This window comes from Bos indicus, chromosome 21 (assembly GCF_029378745.1).
Source record: "Bos indicus isolate NIAB-ARS_2022 breed Sahiwal x Tharparkar chromosome 21, NIAB-ARS_B.indTharparkar_mat_pri_1.0, whole genome shotgun sequence".
NCBI classification, from domain to species: Eukaryota; Metazoa; Chordata; class Mammalia; order Artiodactyla; family Bovidae; genus Bos; species Bos indicus.
The window spans coordinates 48,548,881-48,559,618 of NC_091780.1; the positions used below are offsets into that span (position 1 = coordinate 48,548,881).

A 10,738-nucleotide genomic window follows, 5' to 3' on the forward strand; every position below is an offset into this window, starting at 1 on the left:
CTGATATGTCATGTATATGTGTGTATCTGTGATATATATCATAGTAGTATGATATAAGTGATAATTTCCTGATTTTGATAATAGTATGGTAGTTATATAAGATGTTATCATTTGTGGAATCTTGGTAATTGGTATTTATAATTGTTCTATTTCTGTAACAATTTTGTTAAGTCTGAAATGATTTCAAAATGGACAAAAAATTGTAAATAAAAATGTTAAAAAGAAAGTATATAAACTCAAAATGGATTAAAGATCTAAACGTTAAGACCAGAAACTATAAAACTCCTAGAGGAGAACATAGGCAAAACACTCTCCGATATACATCACAGCAGGATCCTCTATGACCCACCTCCCAGAATATTGGAAATAAAATCAAAAATAAACAAATGGGACCTAATTAACCTTAAAAGCTTCTGCACATCAAAGGAAACTATTAGCAAGGTGAAAAGACAGCCTTCAGAATGGGAGAAAATAATAGCAAATGAAACAACCGACAAACAACTAATCTCAAAAATATACAAGCAACTCCTATAGCTCAACTCCAGAAAAATAAACGACCCAATCAAAAAATGGGCCAAAGAACTAAATAGACATTTCTCCAAAGAAGACATACAGATGGCTAACAAACACATGAAAAGATGCTCAACATCACTCATTATCAGAGAAATGCAAATCAAAACCACTATGAGGTACCATTTCACACCAGTCAGAATGGCTGCGATCCAAAAGTCTACAAATAATAAATGCTGGAGAGGGTGTGGAGAAAAGGGAACCCTCTTACACTGTTGGTGGGAATGCAAACTAGTACAGCCACTATGGAGAACAGTGTGGAGATTCCTTAAAAAACTGGAAATAGAACTACCTTATGATCCTGCAATCCCACTGCTGGGCATACACACTGAGGAAACCAGAAGGGAAAGAGACACGTGTACCCCAATGTTCATCGCAGCACTGTTTATAATAGCCAGGACATGGAAGCAACCTAGATGTCCATCAGCAGATGAATGGATAAGAAAGCGGTGGTACATATACACAATGGAGTATTACTCAGCCATTAAAAAGAATTCATTTGAATCAGTTCTAATGAGGTGGATGAAACTGGAGCCTATTATACAGAGTGAAGTAAGCCAGAAGGAAATACATAAATACAGTATACTAACGCATATATATGGAATTTAGAAAGATGGTAACAATAACCCGGTGTACGAGACAGCAAAAGAGACACTGACGTATAGAACAGTCTTATGGACTCTGTGGGAGAGGGAGAGGGTGGGAAGATTTGGGAGAATGGCATTGAAACATGTAAAATATCATGTAAGAAACGAGTTGCCAGTCCAGGTTCGATGCACGATACTGGATGCTTGGGGCTAGTGCACTGGGACGACCCAGAGGGATGGTATGGGGAGGGAGGAGGGAGGAGGGTTCAGGATGGGGAACACAGGTATACCTGTGGCGGATTCATTTTGATATTTGGCAAAACTAATACAATTATGTAAAGTTTAAAAATAAAATTAGAAAAAAAAAAAAGAAAGTATAAAGTGTGTAAGATTAAACCACAATGTCTAAGGATACACACTTGCGTAATACAACCATCCAAATGTAAGAAGGGGATTTCTACAAATGTCAAAATAGAGGCTACTTCTGAATTGAGGAAGGGGCTGTGACTGGAATGGGACACAGGGAAAGGCTTCTGGGGTGGCTGGCAAAGTTCTGTTCTTGGCCCCTGTGGTCTGATGGTTACAAGGGTGTTCTCTTTATCATAATTCACCAAGCCATACATTTTTTCTGTGTAACTTTCTGTATCTTCATTCTATTTTATGAAGAGAAACAAATGAAAAACCAGAAAAGAAAAATATGATTTTGCTCTGCCTTTCAAGATTTTCTCTTTTATGAATATCAAAAACCTGTTTTGGAATTCAAAAGCAACTATTTGACTCTTTGCTCTTAGGCTAAACAACCTCTTTTAGTGATGTAAATACCATAACCACTACAATATGCTTTTAAATGAGAGACATGAGCTTATCACCTCCCCCACCACCATTTTACAGAGCTTGATAGCTGTTCTTCTCCATCCTATTCTGGACGAGCTTAAGCAAAAGTGTCTTAGAAGTAGAAGAACAAGACTACAGCAAAATTATCAAGAGGACATGGCCACAGAAGGACACTTCAACATCACTGTGAGACTTGAAAAAATAAAAAACTGTAATTCTGCTTGTTGATTAAGCACCCTCTATTCTCCAGACATAGTGGGAATGGAGAAAAGAGAATATGAAACTTTTGTGTTGAGGTACACACAATTGCATCGAATGGTTTGCAAACTTTGTTTAAAATCAGTTACCTGGGTAGGGTTAAAATTTATAGAGAGAGATTCCAAAGCCCAATCTCTAAAGACTAATCTAGTAGGTCTCTGAACACATGCCTGCCCACACAAATGCCTGCATTTGTGTTTTCAGATGTAGAACAGTTTCAAAATCATCTGAAAGGCTCAGGTGTGGCTGTTGAGTGGAGGCTGAAATAAAGTGGAGCTTGTTAGAAGTGAGGAAAGCAAGGAACTGAAACACACAGGCACTGGAAGAGTCATACACGAGGGTTCAGAGACTGGAAGATGATAGGACTTGCTGCTGCTGCTAAGTCACGTCAGTCGTGTCTGATTCTGTGCGACCCCATAGACAGCAGTCCACCAGGCTCCTCCGTCCATGGGATTCTCCAGGCAAGAACACTGGAGTGGGTTGCCATTTCCTTCTCCAATGCATGAAAGTGAAAAGTGAAAGTGAAGTTGCTCAGTCATGTCCAATTCTTCACGACCCCAGGGACTGTAGTCTACCAGGCTCCTCCGTCCATGGGATTTTCCAGGCAAGAGTACTGGAGTGGGGTGCCAATGCCTTCTCCTTAGCAGGACCTAGCCAGAGAAAAAGACTGTAAATGAGGTTTCAAGTTTTCCTTCTAAGAAAATGAACAGGCAGCTGTGAAATAAGTGCAGGAACAGAAGGTTTTAAGTAAGAAAGGAATCAACCTCAAAGAGGTTGGAGAAATAATGAAGAAGCAATAGTAGAGACATATTCTGAGAAGGACACTGACCTCAACCTAACAGAGTTTTTAAGAGATCATGCTTGGTTGGCTCCATTCTGCCATGGGTTCGAAATTTTATGAAAAATGTCACAGCCGGAAAGCAGACAAAATTATATGGAGCTTGGTCTGCAATTGCTATTTGTCAGGAAGTCAAATGTAAAAGCATACAGTGTTCTGTAATTCTTTCCTGACTTACTTATATGGGGAAGTAATAGGGAAAAGCAGTTAAGTTATTGAGCTGACACCTATTTATTCTTCCTTAGGACATTTGGACCCCCAAATGTGTAATGTCACCAATGGCAAGTTGCATAATAAATTAGTGATGCATTCTCTATTGTATTGTAACAATGGTACAAGTACCGACTTTAAGACAAAGTGTGTGTATACACATACACAGAGGTGGATATATATACTTCTAGATACAGATAGTACTAGCTATAGATAATTTACATTCAGTTCAGTTATAGTCCATGGAATTCTCCAGGCCAGAATACTAGAGTGGGTAGCCTTTCCCTTATAGATAGGCTATTTTTCACCTTACAAAAGAAAGTACCATATATTCTATTCAAATAGTTACCTTCTCTGTGGAGAGGTTTTATGGGAAAGAGCAAAGATAAAATACTACAACTGAAGTGAACTGAGACACATTCATTCAAACAAGCTGGGTACATTGGATAAGCCATCTACTTACCTGATTTTAGTTATCTTTGTGAAATGATTTTACATAAAATTTCTTTGAAAGTTGTTAATTCTAATTCATTTGTGATTTTGCTTAAATTTAACTGTTTAAACATATATTTAGTATATGAAGCAAATTACCTATTACTTTATTCCTTTAATGTTATACTTTATATAATGTATATATGTACATATCTAATACATTATATACTCAAGAGCATCCCAATGATTTTATGTCAATCATAGTGTAAACTTCTTCCTTGTTTCCAATCTTCCTGGTTACTTAGCTTGTTTCTCTATCTCCATCCATGCACCAACCCTCAAATATTTAGTTTTAAAGTGCTAGCATATTAATAAAAGTGGGATATTTTCTGGGGGGGTGGCCTCAGTCTCACTAAATAGTGATTATCATTAAATCTTGATTGTTTTTTAGAAGAATGCTCCGTTTAGACAATTTTATAATATCCCAAGTCCTAACAAGATAAGATGATAGATATTTGTATTTCCCACTTATTTCTTACACTATTAATTCTTATGGTAAGCTGTTTGCCTATTCTACGTGCCTTTGCCCACACAGAAGCTTGTTAACCTGTAATCATTCCAGTATGGGCATGTATGGTCACTGCACACACTTTCATGAAGTGGGGGAAGGAAGTGGTATGGAATTCAAATTTTCCTATGGATTAAACAGTGCTCAAGAACCTAGCAACTGCGGAGGAAACCCAGTTTGCTTTTGCTTTAACGTACCCAGAAGATTTCAAATCAATACTCAGCAGTAACACTTTAATTGAAAATTAACACTGCCATAATTGGAAGTGAGGGTCAGCATCCTGATGTTTGGGAAAGGTCTATTTGGTTGAGGAGGTATTACACAGAGGAGCACAAAAAATGGAAGAGGGAAACACAAATCATGTGTTTCCTTGAGCAAGGACACTCAGTAAACACTTGAATTGGTGGTCAACTATAATTTGCTTCTAGAGCCAGCACTCTGGCAACGCTACAGTTTGGATTTATAGCAGAGTACCCAAGTAACAATGACTTTGAAAATAAAGCATAAAAGAACCAAGGAAAAAGTTCTTAAAGATCTACTCCTCATTACAAGGACTTTCTCCTTCCTGTAAAAGCAGGAGGCACTCTTATTGCTATTCCCAGCATGCCCCTCTGCTGGTCTTCCTGAATAATTACTCCTCTGGGAAACCAAAGATATTTGAGTCTGGGTTATCAACAATACTTTATTTTTTGCCTAGGAATTTCAAACCAATATACTCCCAGCCCGTACAATGTAAACAGAAGGTTTCCTTTCCATTTTGGTGGAAAAAAAAAAAAAAAACAACCCACTTCATTCGTTTCCCATGTCATAAAAAGTTCAACCACCTCTCCAAATTCCCCAGAATAAACACAAGAAAATAGCTCTCCCTAGTAGGATCCTGGCCCCCCTCTACTACCTTGAGGCCCTTCCGCTTCCTCCATCTTCATGGAAGGAGTGTTCAGTTCAGATCCGGCTCCTCAGTGGAATAGAGGGAATTTAGGGGACAGAATTTCTGTAGGAATTGTTAGCCGCACAAATAAGTTCCTCTTTCCCCTTTTCACTAAACGTGAAAACTACTCACAAGGAGCGCTCCCTGTCCCCCGTTTCCCTATGTGTCACCAGAGCCAAGAGAGGACCCCGTCAACGAGGCTCCCTCTACTTTGTCCCGCAGACCACAGTCTCCGGCCTTCACCCCATTGTCCGTGGAACGTGCAGAGCTGGAGCTCAGAGGAGCCGCCTCAGCATCACCCTCCGTGCCCGGCGAGGCCAAAGGCCCCTTCCTTTGTTGAGGGGAAGGGCTCTTGTGGAAGCAGAGTTTGAAAAGCCCCAGCACTGTCACGGTCAGTATCACCAACACTACTACAGCCATGCTCACAAGTACGAAGACCACGGTGGAAGAATCGAAAGCCTGGGGGTTGTCCGAGGGAGACGTAGCATTAACCTTAGGAAAGGCTGTTCCTGAAGAGTTCACGTCCGCCTTTACCTCTGTTTGAGGGGACATCTGAAGGGTAGATAGCGTGCTCTGTGCTCCCCACCGAGGGATCTCGGGAAAAGATGCTGTTGCACTGCCTTGTCCGGGGGCACTGGGTATCTCTCCCGGCCTCTTCTGGACACTGGGTGACCACGTTCCCTTCGGCGCGAGGCTGGCTGCAGTGGCTGGCGGGTGCCAGGTGACCACCTGGGTCCCTCCAGGGGTCGGCTGTCCTTCCCCATTGGTTACACAGGAGCGTCCGTCTTTCCCCAGCACGAAACCCGCAGCGCACTCGCAAGCAAAGCCTCCCACTTCGTCTAGGCAGTCAGGGAGCTCAGCGCACTTACCAGCCCGTAGATACCTCCCGGGACAGGGACAGAGCTCGGTCCCAGAGGGTATCCCTTCCCAGTGCGCGTCGACCTCGGTCGCGGTGCAGGTGGCCGTGATGGAGAGCTGCCCAGGGCAGAGCGCACTCACCTCCGTCCCGGGGGGACTGAAGTCCAGCGCCGCGCTGTACAGCTGGAAGGGCGCGCGGTAGCTCAAGTTCGAAGCGGCCCCGGGGCGCGGTGCGGGGCACAAGCTCTGGAACTGGTACTTGCACAGATAGCCGTCGGCGCGCTGGTGGCATCGCATCTCCTTCCAGCCCGCGGGCTCGACTCCCCCGGTGGCCTGGAGTCCCGCGCACCTCCGAACGGTGCAGGAGAGTAGGGGCTCCTCCACCCAGTGCAGCGTGTCGCTTTCCGACCCGCCGACGTCGGGGGACAACCAGGAGAAACCCCGCAAAGGCTCATTCTCCAGGGTGCAGTCGGATCGCCGGCGCTCCAGCGCCACCCAGAAGAGAAGGTCTTTGGAGCCCCCTCCAGGGCCCGGGCCGGCCCGCAGGAGCGCGAGCACTGCGCGGAGCTCCGCGCCCCCGCGCACCGTGCTGAGCACCCCGTGGCGCAGGTTGCAGGCCTCCTGGGCCTCCTGCCGCTTGAAGGTAGCGTGGTGCAGGCTATAGCAGGCCCCCGAGGCCGAGCAGCTCGCGCGGTCGGCGGTGGGGTGCTCGCCACGGCCGGGCCGGGGCCAGAACGCCTGCCAGAGGAAGCACAGGGCGAGCGCCGGCCTCATCTTGCAGGCCCAGCGCCCACAGCTGCTCCCAGCTTGGGTCTGTCCCGTCCGAGGGCGTGGGGATGTCCCGGGAGCGCGGGCACCGCCTCCCACCGCTGGCTCCCCCCGCTTCCCGCTCCCCAACCCCACCCCACCCCCGCCCGTCCCCTCGACCGCCAAGCCTCCCCTCCAGGGTCCTGGCGACAAACCGCTTCCCTTAGGCCTCGACAGGAAACGTGTCCGGAGCTCTGCGAGGCCCCACGGGCAACCCTGATTTATTCTGGGGTCAGGAACACAGCTGGCTTCAGGGCACGGGGAACGCTGTCCGCCAGAAGGTCAAACACCCTGGTCAGGGCCGGAGAAAGAGAAAAGAAAATCGCTCCTGGGAAGAAGCGTTTGTGGTTTTTCCCCCAGCTCAGGGAGTTTGGCAGCCTCAAACCCCCAAACATTTTGGCGAACACTGGCAGGAAGGGCTGGAGAAGAGGAACTAGCTGAGCGCCCACGCCCACCCATTGTGCTGCGTCCGGAGCCGCGGAGTTGGCCTCGCCACAATTTCTAGACGGCTCCCGTCTTCCTCAGTCCCGAGACTCGGGGTGGGGGTGGGGTGGGGATGGGGGAATCTTGTGCGAAGTATAAGCACCTCCTCTCGCCACCAGAGGCAGTACTACGAAACCCCCCGTCTCTCCTTGGGCTCTGCTTCTCTGTGCTGTCGAAGCCAATATTGCAGTGCGAATTGCTAGTCAGAGGATGAGCAGCAGAGGATGAGATGGTTGGATGGCATCACCGACTCCAGGGACATGAGTTTGAGCAAACTCCGGGAGATAATGAAGGACAGGGACGCCTGCCATGCTGCAGTCCATAGGGTCGCAAAGGGTTGGATACGACTGAGCGACTGAACTGAACTGAATTGCTGGTCAAAGAAGTTCCTTTCTGGTATCTGAAAAGGGAAAGCCGGTTTCTTCTGGCAAGGCTCGCCTTACAACTTTGTTTTTGGCTTCCATTTCTTTCTCTTTGAAATGGGCTTATTAGTTCATTCAGGAAAGGAAGTGTGTTTCAAGGCCTAAATGAAAAATAACAATCATTGATCTTAACTGTTATGTTAGGTTTCCTTGCCACTATATTGATTCATAACTTCTTTAAGCTTATAGGTTATATATAAATGATCATGGCCTGTTTGAGAACAACTACCCCACATAGGATTTTATCCTTGAACTATTTTAATATCATTTTTCTTCTATGATTAGGTGCCAATATTTGTAGCAGTAAGTTGTAAAAGTCCCCTCTAAGGGACACTAGAGTTCAATATCCTTAAGAAATTAAAATATTTATTACATTAGCATGTCTATTGTATACTGTAAAAAATACCCTGCAGTTTAAAAAAGCTTAAAAAGAGATGGGTCCATTTCTTCAGAGTTCCAAGGGCTGTTTTGTTTTAATACAAACACTTCCACTCAGTTGGAAGCAGAGAAGACTTAAAGGTGAATAAAGAAAGTTAAACAGGGCATTGTCTATGAAAGGATTTTCTTGTTAGCACTTTAGACAAAATGCATCATTTTAGAAAATTGTCTGCCTTAGCCCACAGCAACCAAATAAGTTTCTATCAGAAGTACATAGTTTCAACTAGGCGCTCTTCACCATGCCTGATGCTTGTAAGTATCTATAATCAGAGTGAAGGTTCCGATTCCACAGGTAATGCACACCAGGCTCTAAAACTCACTGTTCCTGGATTGTCAGGTTAGTAAGGAGGAATAGGAAGGAAGCTCTCAGGACCACACTGGTGTGCTTCTACCTCACTTTAGACATGACCCAGCCACTGAACAACAACCACAATCTCACTTTCATCACTACTCTCACTCTTCCTTTTGGAAATTCTACGTACTGTATCTTAACAAATGATAGTGAACACCAAGAATCATCATCACACTTATGGTGCTTTTGCTGCCTGTGGAGTCTTGTAGCAGGATTTTTCTCCTACCCTTGCTGTTTCCCCATTTAAAGGACGTTCAATAGTCTTTCATTTCAGATGCCTGAGAGTCACCTTAAACATGACTCTGCATTTAAATTAAGTATGTTAAGGAACATGGAAATCTAGAAATCTAACTGAATGGATTTTAAAAATACCTAATTACTTGGGCCAGATCTCTATACCTTTGCAGTCTAATGACTGCATGTTTGTAAACGTGTCTATGCGGTACTGTATATTTTAACAAAATAAAATTTTCTACAAATCTAAATAGTCAGTGGAAATTTCTTAGATATTTTAAAAATCACTTGAGATGTGGTGAGGGTTCCAAAGTAAGAAAGACCAAATGATTGAAAAACTTACAGTAAATGCATGATTCCTCTATGGGCATTCTGCCTAGAGAGGTGGGATATTAGAAGAGAAGATAGTGGCCATAATGACTGCCTATCACAGTCCTGGCCATGCTGTGATGATGTGAGAAAAACAAATTAGGTCAAAATAAGACATATCATTATGTAATGAATTACTTTGTATTGACCTATGTTAAAGTTGGACTGTAAAGAAGACTGAGCACCAAAGAATTGATGCTTTTGAATTGTGTGCTGGAGAAGACTCTTCAGAGTCCCTTGGGCAGCAAGGAGATCAAACCAGTCAATCATAAAGGAAATTAACCCTGAATATTCACTGGAAGGACTGATGATGAAGCTGAAGTTCCAATACTTTGGCCACCTGATGCAAAGAGCTGACTCACTGGGAATACCCTGATGCTGGGAAAGATTGAGGGCAGGAGGTGAAGCGGGTGATGGAGGATGAGATGGTTGGATGGCATCACCGACTCAATGGACATGAGTTTGAGCAAACTCTGGGAGACAGTGAAGGACAGGGAAGGCATGCCGCAGTCCATGGGGTCACAAACATGCAAACACGACTTAGCAACTGAACAACAACAATTGACCTATAACCACTAACATATTTTGAAATGTGTAATATACCTGAGAAAACTAAAAATGAATGGATGTTTTAATTTTTAATGTTTTTAATTTATTATTGATTTTTATTAACAGCTCACTTGATTGAATGTTTATCTTAGCAATTGCAGGTTTAGTGCTCATGAATGCCATTGGAGGTTACTGTTACTTATATGTCCATTTTTCAGATAATAAAACTGAAATCCAGAGATCATGTATGGATAGTTGGTGTGGGGTCAAGTGAGCAAGGATGAACTCAGAACCTGTGGGTTTATTTTTTTTAATGGAGGTAAAATTTATATAACATAAAATGAACCATTTTAAAGATGCTTACTCCTTGGAAGGAAAGTTATGACCAACCTAGATAGCATATTAAACAGCAGAGATATTACTTTGCCAACGAAGGTCCGTCTAGTCAAGGCTATGGTTTTTCCAGTTGTCATGTATGGATGTGAGAGTTGGACTATGAAGAAAGCTGAGCACCGAAGAATTGATGCTTTTGAACTGTGGTGTTGGAGAAGACTCTTGAGAGTCCCTTGGACTGCAAGGAGATCCAACCAGTCCATCCTAAAGGAGACCAGTCCTGGGTGTTCATTGGAAGGACTGATGCTGAGGCTGAAACTCCAATACTTTGGCCACCTCATGCGAAGAGTTGACTCAATGGAAAAGACCCTGATGCTGGGAGGAATTGGGGGCAGGAGGAGAAGGGGACAACAGAAGATGAGATGGCTGGATGGCATCACTGACTCTATGCACGTGAGTTTGAGTGAACTCTGGGAGTTGGTGATGGACAGGGAGGTGATTCATGGGGTCGCAAAGAGTAGGACATGACTGAGCGACTGAACTGAACTGAACTGAAGGTGTACATTTAAGGTGATTAGTTAGTACATTCTCAGTGTTATGCATGGAGAAGGAAATGGCAACCCACTCCAGTATCCTTACCTGGAAAATCTCATGGACAGAGGAGCCTG

The 10,738-nt window shown here is 44.1% G+C and overlaps 1 protein-coding gene across 1 annotated transcript; it reads right to left on the minus strand.

Annotated features, from left to right (window-relative positions):
- Window positions 1–4,965: 4,965 nt before the first annotated feature.
- Window positions 4,966–6,943, minus strand: CLEC14A (C-type lectin domain containing 14A). The gene has a single exon (XM_019983804.2). It carries the CDS (start codon window positions 6,855–6,857, stop codon window positions 5,385–5,387), a length of 1,473 nt encoding a protein of 490 aa, XP_019839363.1. The 5' UTR covers window positions 6,858–6,943; the 3' UTR covers window positions 4,966–5,384.
- Window positions 6,944–10,738: the final 3,795 nt, after the last annotated feature.